The sequence below is a fragment of the Electrophorus electricus genome, chromosome 10, assembly GCF_013358815.1.
Source record: "Electrophorus electricus isolate fEleEle1 chromosome 10, fEleEle1.pri, whole genome shotgun sequence".
Classification (NCBI taxonomy): Eukaryota; Metazoa; Chordata; class Actinopteri; order Gymnotiformes; family Gymnotidae; genus Electrophorus; species Electrophorus electricus.
Genome location: NC_049544.1, coordinates 15,518,878 through 15,537,795, shown reverse-complemented (window position 1 = coordinate 15,537,795; position 18,918 = coordinate 15,518,878). Strand labels below are relative to the sequence as shown.

General features: G+C 38.8%; 1 protein-coding gene across 2 annotated transcripts in view; it reads right to left on the bottom strand.

Annotated features, from left to right (window-relative positions):
- The window catches only part of col15a1a (collagen, type XV, alpha 1a), a 62,490-nt gene that overhangs the window by 6,393 nt on the left and 37,179 nt on the right, over window positions 1-18,918 (bottom strand). The window contains exons 7-38 of one of the 2 annotated variants that reach the window (XM_027002958.2): window positions 18,702-18,742; window positions 18,327-18,530; window positions 17,447-17,473; window positions 16,621-16,683; window positions 16,366-16,443; window positions 15,940-15,996; window positions 15,689-15,829; window positions 15,217-15,333; window positions 12,432-12,485; window positions 12,284-12,319; window positions 11,956-12,078; window positions 11,415-11,480; window positions 11,272-11,307; window positions 11,000-11,041; window positions 9,808-9,870; window positions 9,369-9,404; window positions 9,170-9,253; window positions 8,984-9,049; window positions 7,536-7,598; window positions 6,695-6,778; window positions 6,010-6,045; window positions 5,616-5,669; window positions 5,402-5,458; window positions 4,341-4,400; window positions 4,194-4,235; window positions 2,622-2,643; window positions 2,230-2,307; window positions 2,013-2,038; window positions 1,748-1,837; window positions 887-1,028; window positions 543-613; window positions 78-206 (exon numbers count right to left, since the gene is read on the bottom strand). In XM_027002958.2, the coding sequence (XP_026858759.2) occupies window positions 78-206; window positions 543-613; window positions 887-1,028; window positions 1,748-1,837; window positions 2,013-2,038; window positions 2,230-2,307; window positions 2,622-2,643; window positions 4,194-4,235; window positions 4,341-4,400; window positions 5,402-5,458; window positions 5,616-5,669; window positions 6,010-6,045; window positions 6,695-6,778; window positions 7,536-7,598; window positions 8,984-9,049; window positions 9,170-9,253; window positions 9,369-9,404; window positions 9,808-9,870; window positions 11,000-11,041; window positions 11,272-11,307; window positions 11,415-11,480; window positions 11,956-12,078; window positions 12,284-12,319; window positions 12,432-12,485; window positions 15,217-15,333; window positions 15,689-15,829; window positions 15,940-15,996; window positions 16,366-16,443; window positions 16,621-16,683; window positions 17,447-17,473; window positions 18,327-18,530; window positions 18,702-18,742 (2,288 nt within the window). The remainder of the gene's footprint in view (window positions 1-77; window positions 207-542; window positions 614-886; window positions 1,029-1,747; window positions 1,838-2,012; window positions 2,039-2,229; window positions 2,308-2,621; window positions 2,644-4,193; window positions 4,236-4,340; window positions 4,401-5,401; window positions 5,459-5,615; window positions 5,670-6,009; window positions 6,046-6,694; window positions 6,779-7,535; window positions 7,599-8,983; window positions 9,050-9,169; window positions 9,254-9,368; window positions 9,405-9,807; window positions 9,871-10,999; window positions 11,042-11,271; window positions 11,308-11,414; window positions 11,481-11,955; window positions 12,079-12,283; window positions 12,320-12,431; window positions 12,486-15,216; window positions 15,334-15,688; window positions 15,830-15,939; window positions 15,997-16,365; window positions 16,444-16,620; window positions 16,684-17,446; window positions 17,474-18,326; window positions 18,531-18,701; window positions 18,743-18,918) is intronic. The other variant, XM_027002959.2, reaches the window with a different exon arrangement.

Genomic DNA, 18,918 nt, shown 5'->3' with positions numbered 1-18,918 from the left:
AAAACTTTGGGCTAATTACTAGAATTACTAGAGGTACAATGTAGCAGGTGTAAAAGGGTTAAGATTAAAAACATTACCTGAATCTCTCTCCATCCTCCTATGACTTTGAGGTAGAGTTTACCCGTATCTGTAACTAAGGACAATGTTCCCTCATCATCCAAGTATGACTCCTGCCTCAGTGCTTGAAGACTCAAGTATTTCTTCACCTGTGACAACACCATTACCACCAACTGGATTATTACCAATGCAGTCATTTCAGGGTATGCATTATTGCTACACTACACAGATACAGTGATCATTCACTTTATTTTGAGAAACATTTCAAAGCTAGTGGCCACCACTCAATGGCCTCTGTTTGTTATGAAAGATTAGCCCGACTATTTAGCAAGTGTCTTAGTGCTAAGATCATCCTAAATAAGAGAGAGTGTTAAGTGCGATACTCACTTTGCCATTTAATCATGATCTTTATGTTACAATGCTTTGGGGAAAGCAAAGGCTGGTCACTATGCTATAGACTTTTGTGTGCATTCACGGGTGCTCACCGAGACAGCAGCAGCTCGCCCTGGGGGACCCGGGGGGCCTTGAGGCCCAGGCAGACCAGGGAACGCAGCAGCTGAAGTGACAAGATTTTCTTTTGAATCTTCACAATGAGGAAAGTGTCAGTGTGACCTGTTTCAGTGTAGCCTGATAGAGGCTTGGATTTGGCATGCAAGAAACTCCCTAGAGGTGAGTCACGTAATGAAAAGATGTCTTTAATGATCATAAGTACATTTGAAGGCCATTATCTTTTCTCTTGAGGTTTGTGTTATGATATAGACCATCAAAAATAACACCTGAGAAAACTGAAAAGAGGCAGAGTTTAGCTGGAATTGTCACATGTTCTCACCAGAGCTGTAGCCAGGTGGTCCAGGAGGTCCAGGTCGCCCCGGGGGACCTGGGGCACCAACTCTCCCAATACCAGAAGCACCAGGTGGGCCCTGAGGTCCAGGTCGACCAGGAGGTCCAGTGATGGCTTCTCCTTTAGGTCCCTTCAGACATAAACCATGATTATAAACATGCCAATAAATTATTTCTTGTGGCAGATCATAAATGATAATCAGGTTATTTATTATGAATCACCAACACTGCACCACATACCCCCAATGTTATTTCCATCAGAAAGCCCTGACAGCAGAAGTGGGGAATTTTGATTGTTGCATGATGCACCACTTCAATTTGCATTTATGAATAAATCTCTACCACTGTATAAAGTGCTTTCCACCTAATATTTTGGCTTGATTTTGTGTAGAGTCTTTCATCCCCAAACAAAAGGTCACCAGTCCATCCATTTCTAATTACACAAGTACCACAGCGCTGAAATTTGTAGGCAGTTTGTCATCATGGCAATTAATTTTCACAAAGGCATATATAGCTTTCCCAAGTCATAAAGACAGATCAAACGACTTATGAGTTCAGAAAGAAGGGGTGTGTGAAGCAACAGAGATAGCAGCAAATATGATTGAGAGTGGGAGGCATAGACAAAGGGAAAGAAAGATTTAAGAGCAAGGAAAGACAAAAAGAGGAATGATGTGAGAGATCAGAGAGATGAGAAAGAAAGATAACAAGGGTATAAAAGGAAAAAAGAGTTTAAAATAAATCTAGTACTTATAAGAGGTCAGTTTTATCACAATGAATTTATGTTTACCAGATTTCCAAAAGCATAGTAAGGTGGTGCCATGTGTGTGAGTACGTGTGTTTGATCACTCACCACCAGCCCAGATCTTCCAGGTACGCCAGGTGGCCCAGGCATACCGGCCTCCCCTTTCTCCCCCTTCTCTTGCTGGCCACCATTTTCCCACTGTCACACATGCACAATAATGTAAACATACTGAAAATATACTAACATATGCATATGCAGGGCAACAAATGACAAAACAAAAGGGTGTTAGGCAGGTTTATAAACTTCTAAAGCAATTTCACTCAGTCACTGTCTGGTGATTTCCATCCAAGATAATCAGATAGCTTGAACTCACCATAGTGCCTGTTCCCAGCATAGTCACTGTAATGAAAAAAAAAAAATTCACACAGGTGAACAGATGAAAAGGTGGCAGTTACTATATATCGCGGAAAAGAATCCAGGCCACTAAAAGAGGTTCAGCCAGCTACATGAAGGAGAAACAGTACTCTTCATCTAATGCCATGCAACTTTGAATATGTACTTGTGGTTAAGAGCAGTAAACAGTTACATACTTGTGGGTCCCGGTGGCCCTGGGAGACCCCTTTCACCCTTTTCCCCTTTGGTTCCAGTTGATGAACAGCTAGCTCCCTCTTCAGGTGAAAATGTGGCAAGCAACAGAAGACATCATCAGTAAATCCCCAATATACAAATTATTGACTTAAACTGTGACTTAAACTGTGAGTTGTATGCTTGCCCACTGAGAAAGAGAGCTATTGCTGTATTAAAATAAGAAACTAAAATCAAACAGAAAATATGAATGACCCTTGGTATTTTTGCCTGCTCAAAACTTGGTGCCTCTCCTTATATGCCATTTTAATTTAAACAAAGGCTTCTATGAAGAAAAGTCGAACTCAGCAGACCCTTAATCAAAGGGATAGTAAATCAGCAGGCCTTTAAAACTCACCTGCAGTCAAGTCTCCTTTGATCTGCACAAAACGAAAAGGAAGAAAAACAGATATGAGTGTCACGATTCATGGCTGTGTTTGAACAGTAGTAAACAAAGTGGTGTTAATCCAAACAGAACAATTTTAGAGTGAAACCATCTGGGACAGAAATCATGCACTGAACAAACAGAATGTTTAGTACCCCAAGCAGAAAAAGAGAAAGCACAGATGTGTTCTTATGAAATATAAAACACTTGTGCTTCTCAACATACAAGCAGCATTGTTAATTCTTTAGTAGTAACCAGTCTTGCACAGAAAACAAGACAATGAGACAAAAAAAGACATTCAGACAGTGAGAAGTTACAGAGATGTTGTTCTGTTGTTTGGCTTATTATTTTTCATTCCAATATTAAAGTTAATAAATATTAAACTCCCAAAAATGTTTGTTTCATAATCTGTCAGAGATAATGTCATATTTTACAAATTGACTGAATGTAAATAATATACATGAATAATAACAATAACAATAATAAATAAAAACAAACTTTTTAGGATAGTCATAACCATCAATATCCCATCAACTACAACAATTTAAAATAAGATATCAACAAATGACATCCTTGTCTATGTTCATAAACGAACATGACAACATTCAGGCTTTAGTTATGCATTTGTTTCCAGAGCTAATGACCATCATGAAATCATCATGAACTAAGAATGACACTGCACCACAAAGAGGGGCAAATTGATACTATGTCTATGTCTATCTGACATGCAACAGTCTAAGAACAAGTTCATTACTCATGCATTTTAGGTATATGGATTATGATTAGAGAGGATGTTGCAAATTATGTGCAAATTCAACCTCCACAAGGACCCTTAAAAGGGCTCTCATTGACAGAATTATGTCACAAACTGAGATTCTACCACTGACACTTGTAGCTAGTGTTTCATGCTCTTAGTCATGAAGAGTGACAGTACTGTGTAGGGTTTTCTGACTCCACCACACCTGTTTGAGCAAATCAGCTGGTTAAAGCAGATGAATCTGACCCCTATGTGGTGCTGTAGCTCCCCAGGACTGACAGCAAAGAACACAGCTTTAGACTATCAAAATGCCCCAAACATTTAGACTATTAGAAATGCTCCAAACATTCCATCAATTAAAATCAATCAGCCACTTGAGTTTTTACACACTTCTCAAAGTAAAGTAAAAATCAAACTAAATCAAACTGACATCTTGAAATACACAGACAGACTGAATTCTCTGCAACTACTGTGAATTGTAAAACTTCATGCAGTGGCAGTAATACTGGGAGAATGATGACACAGATGAAAACCAAGGGGGTGCCATACTTGCATCCAAAAATACAGATCCTTTGCCAAAATGAGCAACCATGGAGAAAAAAATGAATCCAACTAAGAAGTCATTAACAACTTTGAATCTGCAGACTCAATGATCATGTTGCACCATGTTGGCAAAAGCCCCACATGGACAAACCCATATGGCACAGACAGTGAGATAGACAGTCACTGAGGGGGAGTTTGAGCACCAATGCAGTCTCAACCCAGGGGGCACACTCTCTGTCACTTACAGGCTTTTTGCAGTTGGGCCGAGGTGGAACCGGGAACACTGTCTATAAAATGCAATGGCAAAATGGACACTGAGCATTAAAGAGGCACATTTGCAGAAGAGCTAGAAAAAGAAGAGAGAGTAGGAGCACTGCAGGGCTCATACATACTCCTTTAGGGCAGCTGAAGATTCCGGGACGTCCAGGGGGACCAGGAGGACCAGGTGGGCCCTTTCGCAGCCAAAAAGAGGAATAGACAGGGATTCAGAGGCAATTATAAAAGACAAATACACACAGTATTTCATTTGGTCACCCCTGCACTGCAGAACTGTCCAAGACTTAAGATGCTGGAATATGTGGAATATAGATCATACCTATATAAATGCTGTAGTTAATTTAAAGTCATAATATATATTTTACTTGGAAATACATGGTTTCAGCTATTTTTTCATTACCAGCCCAATTTCCACATTTGTAAAATATGATGTTTGGTGAAATTATCTTAACAAGCTAAGTATAGCACATAAAATCATTTACATAAACAGAACCAAGGAAAATATAATTTTTTAACCTCAGTGTTCATGTCTAACCTAAATACCATAGAGTTCCACTCTTACACAAAATGGCTCTAGGGATAAAAACAAAACAAAAACTCTCCAAACAATACGTCATACTAGGAAAAAGTTTGGTGTTTGTTTTGGAGATGCCCTTTTATCCACTAATTATTGACATATAGACATGTGTTAAAAGCCATCAAAACCAGTTATGTTTACAGGCTGTTTTCTAATCTCACATGATGACAGGCTGTTTTTGAAGTTATTTTCCCATGTGGCTGTTTGGGCACAAGTATTTCATTAAGAGAAGATAAATGTGTTGACTGGCATCATTGTGACTCATTATAAAAACAACAAAAGAAAAAAGACAGCCCACTTTATTTTTCCAGCATGCAACAACCTTCATAACTGCGGACCTTTTATGGGGACAGTGTCACAACAGCAAAAAAGGAAAAATGATGGGATGTGGTGTAAAAACCAAACAAAGTTGGACATAAACCTTCACACACTGTCACCACTATAGTAAACCCGTGAGACTAAATGGGTACTTCTGATGTCGCTCTTTCTGCATGTACATGCTTGCGTGCATTTGTACATGTTTTTGTGTATGTGTGTGTGTGTGTGTGTGTGTGTGTGTGTGTGTGTGTGTGTGTGTGTGTGTGTGTGTGTGATACCCACTGGTAACCCAGCTGACTCTCCCTTTTGTCCTTTGCGTCCATTCAAACCAGGACGACCCTACAGTACGACACAGAGTGGATTATATTTTACAGTGGAATCACTGCTGACTGCAGTCATGACATTTAATCAGGGTTGGATGCAGTACATCCACATACTACACAGACAGGCCTCTGAAGCATACTGCGTTTGGGTGATGGAATGCCAACAAACTTACTGGCCGACCAGGAAACCCGAATTCTCCTTTAGGTCCCACTGGTCCAACAGGGCCCTGTTTGATAGAGTCACACAGAAACATGAGTATGAGGCTTGGCTGTGCTCTGATCGGCACTATGGAATCTGTATCAGGTGCACAGGAGAATGGAGCAAGTTCTGAGAGAGGAGCATGTGAGAAGCACAGGCTGACTGCATCATACTGACTGCTCCAGCACAAGCTAATATGTTCCAAAACACTTTGTAAGGAAACAACAGTGCCCATATAATAAAAGCATGGAAAACCCCAAATATTTCCAACTGTTGTCTTGAGAATGCAACAGCAGCGACTCAAACTGCTACTATAATTATGGCTATCAGACATGTAAATAGTGTCATTTGAGTGTCTATGTCCTCACCATAATACCAGGGGGTCCAGAAATACCAGCATCACCCTAAATAGAGAATACAGAAGTACATGAGATGTGGGGGGTTATGTGGGCATAGACTAAATGATGATACGAAATTAATGGTCTTCCCAATGTTGATTCTGGGAAGACAATCAAAACACATTGATGTTATGAGAGAATGACTGCACACACAACACAGCAGACTAATACAGACATTTATGTATAAAAACACCCCAAAAACAAAAACAAACAAACAAACAAAAACTGCTATCCTGGAAAAATTACAACTAAAATAATTCTAAGTTCATAAAAATGGCACAATTACAGAAGCACAGCCATATCTTATATCAATAAAATGAAAAAAAAAAAAAAAAGGTTTAAACCTGTTCCTTTTGTTAAAATGAAATACAGGGAAATGCAGATTTCAAACTCCTTCACCTACTGTCAGTAGTGTACTCTGTAAGTTCACAGTGTCATCCAGCGAAACGGAAATTCTGGCTGCTGTGCACTAACGTGTCTTTAGACCAGCCATTAAGCATGATGGGTAAGTTAATATGAAGTCTTCTCATCATTTTACACCACTGAACAAGAGACAGCTCTGCCATTTTGGAGGAAGAGTATGACTAAATCTCAAGTGAGTGATTTCATCTAGCTAATCAAAAAAACAATTTTGACCAAAACAAAAAGGTGTCACCTTTATTCCTTTTGGTCCCTGTGGCCCAAGCATTTTGGACAACAGTGTTCCATCCACAGGAATCCCTGGCTCTCCTTTCTGACCCTACACACACACACACACACACACACACAAAAAAACCCACAACACAACAAAAAAACACATGCACGGAAGTTCAATGAATGGTTGAAATACAAATGAAAACAAGCACATGCATGATTACATATACAAACTCTTTTAAAGGACGCCAAGTGTCATATACATTGCATATAAACATATGCAGACAAGTTAATACATAATATAGCAGGCTATTGCAACCTGTCAACTTGCATAAATATACAAGCATATGCACGCACTTGTATGCGCGTGCACACACACACAGTCTTTCTTTCTCTCTCTCTCTCTCTCTCACAGGTTAATAAAAAACATATGCTGTAAAAAGTACCCAAGGCCCCTTTAAAAGAGGATAGCATTGGATAACAATCTCATTGTCATTTCAGAGTAGGTCTGCATTGAGTTTGCTGGTATATAGTGTATGTCTGTGTGTGTACAGAGACCCTGTCTGGTAATCATTAAGCTTTTACACATCAGTGCTTTGTAGTCACCAGCACCTCAACATGGAAGTGTCTTTAACCTTGAATCGAGTGGTTCATCTCATAGTTTCTAATCAGCATAGAGCATAACACATATAGGCTGGCATTATTGGCTTCTAAGAAGAGTGGAATTATGACATATCCACAGAGCAGTGAGACCATAGTCAAATGTTTTGGGTTTGCAAAGATTTTGTCTACATAAAGGCTAATATGTGGGTCACTGCCTTGTCCTCTCTCTAGAGTCTTTTACAGTCCCTGCAGCTCCTCACCTTTAACCCAGGGGGACCGAGAGCTCCTGGGGTCCCAGGGTCACCCTTTGGACCCCTTGGCCCCTAGAAAACCAAAATAAAAGAAAACATGAAAACAATGGCATACTGTATGGAAAAGGTTATCCATCAGTATCCAATAAAGTTTATAATTTAGTAACTAACAATGAACACCAGACCTGACAAAGAACCCACCATTATGTTCTCCAAGGAGAAAAGCGCAAACACAAAGTCTGTATGCAATGGACAGCATATGGAAATGTAAAATTATATGCAGGCAAAGTATACATAAAATAATAAAATAAGTCATGCCAAGTGTCACGATTGGTCCCTTCCATCTACCGTGTTCCGTGTTTTCCCTGTCTTGTGTTTAGTTCCGTTCCATAGTTTAGTTTTGTCCTCATCTTGTTTGATTGCTTACACCTGTCCCTAATTTCTAGTTCATGTATTTAAACCCTGTTGTGTGCCTTGGTGTAGGACTGTTTGAATTTGTGAATGTGTTTTGTTATGGTTGTTTCTTTGTGTTTCCTAGCCTTAGTTATAGCCTGCTTCCCCATTTGCCTTTGTGTGTGTGTGTGTGTGTGTGTGTGTTTGTGTTTGTTTTGTTAAGTCATGTATTCCCGTACTCTCCGTGTCAGCTCTATGACCCAGGACTGCCTAGAAGACTCTGATTTTGGATTGCCCATAATAAATCTCACTCCTCTCCGCACATGCGTCCACCTCCTTACCGCTCGGCGTTACACCAATAATCATATACAACACAGAATATTCTACATGATTGTAGCCAATTAATTTCTTCACCAATATTTTTTACAGCTAATGCATGAATAACTGCAAATGCTAATTTGCATCCTCCAATTCAATTGCAGATATTTTAAACTGTCTTGCATAGACAGCAACATCAGGTGCAGAAAATTAGATTTAACACTGAGCAAAAAATACATGTATTTATATAAGGGAGCTGAAGTTATGAAAAACACTCTTATTTTTACAGTTCTCCATTTTTCATCTCTGTTTAAGCATGTTTATGCAGCAGTTCTCAGTATCAGTAATGCAGTGAGATCATTAGGAACAAGATTTCATACAAAAGGAAAGTTTATTTATGCATCATCACACACAAGCATTTTCAAATTTTGTCAGCTTTAATGATGTAATTATTCTAGTGATGTCCTCAAAAGCCCACATAACGCTGGATGTGCTGTTTACTGCTTTAGAGCCTGTGGCCTGTTGCCACTATCTTTACCAAAATAGCAGGGATTACACAAGGAAACAAACTGTACTAGAAATGAGGCCAAGGCTTTGAAGAGATACTAATATGGTATGCAACATTTCGACATTTGAGCATAGCAGACAACAGAACTGAGACAAATCTGTAATATAGCATTATGTGATTATTGCCACATTATTGTACTTAATTCTTATAAAATAACTACTAAGAGAAGGCTACTCACCACTGAATCTTGAGACTGAAAAGTCCCTGACAAGTTAAAGAGGCCCTCTGTATCATTCAGCATTAACTGTAAGGTAGACAACATAGAATACATAACTGTATAATTTAATTAAGATTAAAATTCCAATTCAGATACCAAGTAGGGATCCCAATATATGTAGAGATCAGTTTAAATGAATGAACCCACGTCATGGAGGTTAATTACAGCTCCTGGTGGTCCAGGTGGCCCTGGTGGACCAGGAAGACTGAGTCCATCTAGACCTCTTTCCCCCTGGATCAGAGCACACAGACACACACATACAGAGATACATATGTACACTTAGCTTTACATGTTTTGACTGCAATTAATTGTATAACATAGTGTGCATAAGTATTTGGCTACACACCTTTTGCCCCATATTGCCTTTCTCTCCTTTCTCTCCCTGGGGGAAGAACAAAGAAAATATTTGAACCAGTTCAGTATTGCAGCTGTGGAAAGCAAATAAAGCAGTAGTACTGTTAAAGGTGCAGGGGAAAAACCTTTCCAAAATACCTAGAAATATTGTAACAATTCCACTTTGGCTGTTTGTTTAATACTCTTTTATAGCATATAAGATTATTCTACACAGTGCACATGTTGGTGAATTTGAAAAGCTCTTCAAGAGACAGCCTTAAGATACAGTACATTATAAAATGCTGGTGTCTAACAATTCACTGCAATGCACTAAGCATTATAAGCATTAGTTACATCTATTTTGATATAAACACACATATATATGGGGCCCAATCAGTACCCAGGTAGTATTTAGTAGGCAGTGTTGAACACAGCTATAGTCTGTTGCTTACATGTCTTCCAGGAAATCCAGGTAGTCCAGGTACCCCATCTGGTCCTTTGGCACCAGGTTCCCCCTAGTGGATTGGAGACAAAATGTACATTTGACGACATCCAGTACTTGTCAGTAATTGTCTTAGGTGGAAAAGAATTATGATGTGGAATAATTATGATGTCCATCTTAAATTACTGGAAACTATACAGGGTAAATGCCGAGTACCTAAAAATTCTGTTCAGATGTTCAAAGATGTGTACCCTCACTCGCTGTGACATCTGATTCTGGGATATTTTGGCTATAATTATAGACATACATCCCGTTACCTATTGAGCGGATAAGGGCTCTGTCCCATGTTATCAACCATGGACTGACCTGACTCCTATATGAATACCTGCCCGACTGCTATAATCTGTTCAATTTCATCAATAAAATCTCATGAGGGAGCTCCTCTCCCTCATGTGTATGCAGTTGTAACAATAGAAGAGCTTTTTAGCACTGGGATATTTCATTACATCTGATGTGATTCCAGTTAAAACTCCAAAAAAGTCATTGCAATGTCAGTTTTTAAAAAGTTAAAATTAATATTAAGAGCTTTATTGTTTTTACTGTTACCATACTTAGGTATATCAAACTTTGGTTAAACGTATTTGCATGAACAAAGATTCACATTGCACTGCAGTGAGTCTAAAGGAAGAGGTAAATGCATGTGGTGCATTCCTCTGACCAGCAGATGTGTTTTGGGGGTATTATTTGGTGAATTAGGTCCTAATGGGAAGCAAATGGGTGGGAACAGCAGGCTTCCTCTGGCAACCAGGAACAGGAAACAGTGGGTCTCATTTATCAAACACCATCAAACATGAGCACAATGTATATCTGAGCAAGAAGGAGCCAAAATCTCAAGTGGGATTTGGCAAAGCTGTGAAAATCACATCATCTGACAGTAAGGACAGGTGTACACTGACAGACTATCATAATAATATGTCCATTTACTGCCATTTATGATAAATTAAGATCCCTTTAAATTAAGTTCCGATCTCCAGCCAAACATGGGAATTACAGGTTAAAAATCTGATGAACATTTTATATATTTCTAATAAACTTTGTAATCATTTTTACATTCCCATACAAGTTTCATAACAGAAGCTGATTGTATATGAAAGTATGTGTAAGTATTTTTACACACACAAGTATATAACACAGGTACAGACCTTCACTGAAGTGCCTGGTGCACCATTCACGCCATCCTTGCCCTGAATCAGAGAAATACATATGGCCCGGTGTATCAAGTGCTTGGATGATATATCTATTCACTCCTATAAGTACTATACGTACTGCTATACTATACGTTCTTATTTTTTTTCATTTTTTTCCCCATCATAAGATAATACTGGAAAAATTACACTATGTAAGGATTTGGCATGTTAATGTTTTTAAACAGGATTTAATAGAAAGACAAATATTCAAAACAAATAATTCTGACCTGTGGCCCTGGAGGGCCAGGCAGACCAGGAAGACCCTGTAGGAGAGAAGAGATGAGACCTGAAGCACTGTTTATCAAACTTAAGCCCAATGCCAAGCCGCTCCAAATTAAGGAAAAAGTTCAGCTACTGCGAATGCACTTACAGGAGGCCCTCTTGGGAGAGCAGGAGCAAGGCCGCTGCTTCCACCCAGTCCTGAGCCTTCAGAGTCCTGTAGCATCATGTCTCACACACACACACACACACACACACACACACACACACACACACACACACACACACACACACACGTAGGCACGCACGAACACACATGGAGGTATAATGTTTTGTGTTTAGCTAAGTGTTAATCAATCATTACATATGATTTTGGGTTTGTCAAAGTTCGATGTAATTTTGAAGTCTTTCATGTGACCAACCGGAAAATTGTTTGCAGTACAATTTTATAAATGTTCAAAGGATTCAGGCCTATTCAACACAGAATGATAAATGAGCTGTCCTGAGTTCTAAAGGTTGAGTTTCGATGAGTCTGTTTTTGTTTGGCCACATGAGTAGACTTTATATAAAAGAGTAAAGCAACAATGGTGTCCTCTGGTGGATCCTACAGATAGTGCATGCTATGTTTTTACTAGCAGGCCTGTAAGTTAGACCCACATCATACAGATTGCTTCTGTACTTCTGAAACTCACCAGTACATCAAAACTGAAGTGTGTGGGTGGTCCTGGTGGTCCCGGTGGGCCTGGCTGCCCCCTTGGTCCTTCTGGACCTACTTGTCCTGGCAGTCCTGGGAAACCTGGCTGGCCTGTGTCACCCTGAAAGACAGAACGAGCATGGAAGCAGTTATATTGTATGCAAAGTGACTCCAATGTGCAATACATCAGAGTGACATTTAGGCATGTGATTTGATAATATTTGTCAACAGTCAAATGAGTAGATATAGAAACAACAGCACTATATTATAAAATGGTACCAGTGTAAGCTAAGAAGGATGGCATACAGTGACTTAGATGCCATTACCTTTGGTCCTGCAGGTCCAGGCAATCCCGTTTCGCCCTGCCAATAAAACCACAACACCACTCGGAAGTTTGCTATGGCAGTGAAAAGGAGACAATACAAAGCAGAACAAATGCAATTTGAATAAATTATAGGCTTCTACAGATTTTACCTTCTCTCCTTTAGGGCCCATTTTTCCTGGGTCACCGTCTTTGCCACTGGCCCCCTATAAACACCATGAGGACAGTTTCAGCTCTGTCTGCTTCCACTATACCAGGAAGCCCTAGCATTGACCAAAAATGTTCAATATGGTTCTAGGATTGTGTGTGTAATGCTGCTTATATGGCAAGTTTAGAGAAAGGGCTACTTTAGAGTATAGTGCTCACAATGTGCATCCAGTGCTGTACTTGGATAAAATTGGTGTTACCGATTGGTAACTTTATTAATCACATTTGACCATCAAATGATAACTTATATGGGAGCTGGGAATACCACATCTGGATACTTTGGGACAGGTAGTAGAATTTCATTTTGTCTTCCCATAACCTATTCATATCTGATTACTTCCTTAGTCTAAACAGTACAAATATTTTCATTTCCAATTTGGACCATATTCAAACAGACATAATTATGACAGTAATACAAATTGTAATCAGGTAAAGAAGCAAAAAATATATTTGATTTGTATGTTATATCCTGCTATATCTACATAGGCCAAGATAACACACAGACCAAGATGTTTAACGACAGAGTTAGATCTCTTGTCATCCAGATTTTGTCATCCAGATGTAATACGATTTTCAGCACTGAAGACCATGTAAGTTAGGTAATTTACTGGACATTTCAATACGGATGAAATGCATTTTTGCTTCTTTTTACATTATAAGCAAAACAGAAGTATTTGCTTTGGTGTTTGCTAATGGAGGCTGAGCAGTTAGTTTCACTCAAGCTTTACTTGGACAATTTAAAAGGCAGCTTCCCCCCAATGACAAAGTGAAGTTCATGTTCCATAAGAAGCGTTTAGTTTCAATCAAATGCTATCATCTCTCTCACTTTCTCTCACTCTCTCTCTCTCTGAAACACACCCACACCCAACCTCTTTTCAACTCTTTTCAACCTCTTTTTTCAACCTCTTTTCTCATGAGACCTAAAATCTTGATCTGGTCTATTTTTTAACACTTGCTTAACATGCACTGTTACTATTGCATGGTTTCTGTAACAATTTTAGAATAAACAGCAAAATTTACCGTGAAAAAGATAGACTACATAAAAAGAAAGGTTTTCCACATTTAAAATGAACTAGCTTGTGAAAGGGTATTTATATTATTTGTATCATTGTGTTTTAGTAAGATGATGGTAGTATAAACTACTTAGGGCTTGCTAAAGACTCAGTGTGTTCACCTCATTCTGGCTGTTGTGATTGCTGAACAATTGCTGTATATGACATTAACTGCACACATTCAGCATAGGAGCACATGCAACAAATACAATGCAGATGCAGTCGAATTCTGTGGCAAGCACTGGGAGACTGTTCCAAAGTAGACCAGGTTCTGACTCTGGCTGGCCAAAGGGTAGGACGACCAGTACATGCTTCCCCATTGAACCACAACAAGCCCAACATGCCAGTGTAGAACATATATACTGTCACGCCTTCCAACCGGACTCCGCACTACGCTACCCACAAACCCTTCATTAACCCCAGGTCACTTGATTATTGATCACACCTGTTTCTAGTTAATTCTCTATAATCTCCCTATATAAGCCTGTCTTGTCTGCTAATGACACATTTCTGAGTATTTGTATTCACTGTTATTCTGGTTATGAATTCCTTTGCCTGTGCCATTTTGGATCTGTTTGCTTATCGTATATTATCTATACTATACCCTTACCTGTGTTTTGACTATATCTGGATATATGGATTGCCTCTTTATCTCATTAAACTCTAAGTGCCTGCAATATGATAACCCTGACATATATTTTATAACCTTACACTGTTGTCAGTATCTTTACATTGCTATCACTACCTCAAATTCTCAGTACATCATAAGGTGTATTGCATGTTTTTGGGTCAATGCCCCCTCCCCAAATGTGACAATGAGGCATGTTGTGTGTCACTGACTGCTCCACTTGTTTGTTATGTTCTTACGTTCTCCTCTTTATAGGCCTTTTGTGTTGCTATGACCATTTATTTGTCATTGTATGATATGTTGGCTTTCTTTTGTTACAGTTAGAGCCTGCTTATGTTCAGTTTCATTTTAATTTGTTTCATTAAACTTGTCAGTTGGAGACTCCTGTACGTTCTACACCCATCAAATTTTTAGTATTTATTTGTCTTTTTTTTTTGTTTACTTTTATATTGGAGTTTAAAATGATTTTTAATGTATTTTAGTAAGGTAAACTCTGTGTGTATTAATTAAAGACTTAATATTAGAAAAGTCTCTTTACCTCGTGTCTTTTTATAAAATCAATATCATACTGAACCAAAATCATGACCCCAATCCCATGATGCAAACCAAACCAAATGTGTACTGTGCCACCTCTACTGTAAAATATAACTTAGCTAGCTTATTTCCCCCACATATATGAGTATAATACATATAAAATGCTGTTGTTTCCTTTTGCAAAATCCCTGCAGGCCTATAACCATTATATGTTAAAATTTTTCAATCTTCCTCACACAGTATATTTATACTTAACAACCCTATAAATTCAATCATATATTTTCTACTAATCCATACAACACTTAGACAGACAACCACCCAGACAAACAAACACACACACACACACACACACACACACACACACACACACACACACACTTTCTCGGATAATGGATGGTAGATAAGCAGCAGGAAGAAGCAGAAGCAGCTCAGGGTTACAGTAGAGTGCGAGCAAGTAGAACATGTTGAGGGGAACTCCTGCCTTTTGTGGTCCATGCCTTTATTTTACCATTATACCTCAGCTAAATCCAGGCTCAAGATAAGCTCAAATCCAGACCCAGCATCAAATCCAGACTCAATATCAAATCCAGACCCAGCATCAAATCCAGACCCACTAAACCAGTCCTCAATTACCTGAAACAAAGCATGAATTGCCCTGAGTCATCAGGTCAAAACATTCTACAATGCCACATGTGAGGTAGATGATATCCCTGTGCTTTGTTAAGGAAGTGCTTCAATATAACATAAAATGTACTGTATTTGAATCATAGATGATAATGCTGGGATAGTGATGTCTTTACTATATTTCATTTGGTAAATAATATCAATCAAAGCAACTTACATTAGCCCATGGGAATGATATCTTCTGCTGTTTTTAATTGAGTAGTTTTATTTCAACAGTTTTTTCACTGCAACCTTAATCTGCATACCAAATAAACTATTAGCAAGAGATATATAAAAATATTTTAGCATGCAAAAGAATACTCACTGGAATTCCAGGTTTACCCATCTCCCCATCATTGCCGTCTTTTCCAGGTGCTCCTGGAAGCCCTGGTGGCCCTGGAGACAGACCTGCAGAAGGGCCAGGAGGACCAGGCTGTCCTGGAGGTCCTCGAGGGCCAGGTGGACCCTTGTGGAGACACACTAAAGTCAATAATTCTATGCAAAGTCTGATCAGATATTATTGTTTTGATATTATTACACCACTGGAAAAAAATATTTGGGGAGGAGAATGCTCACCCTCATGACCTCTGCATCACTGTCAAAGTCCTCAAACCCTGAGCCATCAATTGCATCCTGCATATGCAGAGTGAACATAAGGCTGGATTTAATTCAAGACCCACATCAATGTGGGCTGTAGACTTTAAAGTAATAACCAGATGGAAAAATCTAATGTATAAGTCGTTCCAGTTTTTTTCCCACAGTGTGGTAAATTTTTTAGTTTCATAGTTTTCCCTTAAATTAAATTAAACTAATTCTGCAACACTGAACTGTGACAATGTAAACAAGAAGGATGATTTGCTGCCTGCTAATTAGCATGGTCTGCAGTTATGGAAAATCTTATACATTTAATTTTTCAATTGAAGAATTGTAACTCCTTTTGTTTGGATTCCCTTTCTCACATATATGCCTGATACCTGTTCTGTTACATGGCTGTGCACATACCACATATCGAAATGACCCTGGTCTTCCTTGTGGTCCAGGAGGGCCAGGAAGCCCTGGCAGACCAACTCCAGGGTCACCCTTAAAATCAAAACATAATGATTGGAGTATTTCATCTAGCCATTTTTGCAAGGTTTCGCAATGCAGTCTTCACTACCATGATATAGGACATTACCGTTGCCATGTTCACGGTGCATTATCAATTCTACAGAGAATATTGTTTTGTTTTGTGTTTTTTTTGTTATACTTTTTAAACACCTTTTCTCCTTTGAGACCTGGATCACCAGGTAGGCCCGGGAACCCCTTAACTCCAGTTTCTCCCTGTAGAAGAGAAATATCCATGTATGTCTAAACTTTATACAGTTTAACTCTGTTGAACAAAGGAATCAAAATAAAAAAAGAATTCATCACACACACAGATAGACAGAGATGCACCCCATATGTGAAAACTGAACCCCTTATTCTGTAGAGGGAGAAAAGCATGGCTTAGTCCTGAATTTTGTTTATTCAGGCTCACAGGCATGGAGGCAGGTGCCGCTATTATTCCCCAATCAGGTCTAGAGATAGATGAAAGGCTCTAGGCCACCACTGAAGCCTCACTCTCACGTCTCTATGTCTGCTGGTCACACTCTACTCTTCTTTGAACTGGTCATGCCTAACCAATAACAGGCCCATGTGCAGAATTATTAAGCATTCCTCATTATACAAAACATTTCAAAGCAATTTCACTTAGAATTCAGCTATGCTGCACATGCGTGGGGCATTGGAGCTCAAGTCCAGGGTGGATTGCACAGAGATAGGTAGAGTATGAGTAAATAATGTACTCTTTATATGTCTGTTTATTTGAAAGAAAACAGAATATCGAATATGAGGCTAAGAATAATGAATTAACTGAGGCTAATGATTTTGGTACTTAAAATTACTTGGTGAAATCAGGAAAAATGTTTGAACATGAGTGCAAAATTGTTCTGCTGATGTGTCTAGGCTTATAGTATGACCATGCTATCAAATACGTTTCTTAAAATATCCCTAAATATAAAAATATTGCTCAGCTACCATGGATATGAGACCAAATAGTACTCACTGGTTCTCCATCTTTTCCATGGCTACCCTGAAAAACAAAAGATTTTCACTTCAAGTTTAAATTTGATAGATGAACAAATAGCTCCTCAATAGACAAATCCTATTGGACTATGGGGAAAAAGATGTTCCTAATACATATGGTAACCCAAACAAATTAACATAAACAGGTTTTTAAAATTATTTTTTAAACTATTTTTTTCTATTTATGTAATTATTTAATACATATGTGGACATGAACACAATTAAATGTGCAATATCATTAACCTCTTCCAAAAAAAATCTTGCCAAAAACAAGACAGCAAAAACAGCCTTAGATATGAAGAAATATGGCTATGGGGTTTAAAGCCTTTAAAAGCTATTGACAGGCTTTTCCATAAGACACAGACATGACCTTAAGCCTGTCTGATGTATAATAAACAATACAAAGTCAGACTTCATACTCTTATGACTCTCACAACAATAGACAGCTAAAGAACAAAGTGCAGTGGTGACTGAGCTACCAAATGAGCCAAGTTTGAGAGAGAGGACGGTTGTTCTAAACGGGTCAAAACATGTCTTATCATCTGCCAAAGACCACACTGTGTACTGACATAAGCTAAGCAGAAACAGCCAGAAGTGGTGTCGCATGATGACAGCGCTATGGTGTCAAAATGAAAAGTTCACCATAGTCAAATACAGTGAAACCCAATGGTAGTACATTGGATTTACATTCAAGTCATCTTTATTTGAACACCATTTGAAACCTTTTAAAACAACAGTGATGCATATTCCCATATACCATGGGAAATCAGCTACAATTAGAAAGGCAATGGTGAGAGCACTGTTCATCTGCTAAAGAAAAGCATGTATTAATTTATATTCCCATGTTACATTTTACTTACAGGCAGGCCATCATTCCCTGGCACTCCAGGAGCTCCCGGTGGCCCTGGAGGGCCTTGAGGCCCTGGTTCTCCAAACCAAGAGGAACCATCTCCTCTTGGACTTGATGTGCTGACTGTGCCTGGGGGTCCTGGAAGACCAGGAGGCCCAGGAGGTCCACGCTCGCCTTTCTCCCCTTTCTGCATTGTCATCATCACTGGATACTCCTGATCAGAACCAAATGACACACAAACTAATGGATTTGGGACAATAAATGTACATAAATGCCCAAATGACAGAAAGAAACTAACTTGTAAATGTTCAAATATTTTACAATGTAAAATAGATCCTACAGTAAGTACATATAACTTGGTTTCATAAAGGAGTATTTTGCTTACATTTTCTTTTTGATAAACAGCTTTCTCTGTCCTGGCTGGCTCTGTAAATGCAAATAAAATCAAACAATTCTATAATCTTTTTAACAAGGTTGACAGGAAATCACTTCATTCAGTGTAAATCAATTAGATCTATACACAAAAGAATGAAAGATCTAGATCTAGACACAAAAGAGCAAAATTAGTGTGAAATAAGCAGCTTTTGAAGCAGCTGACCATT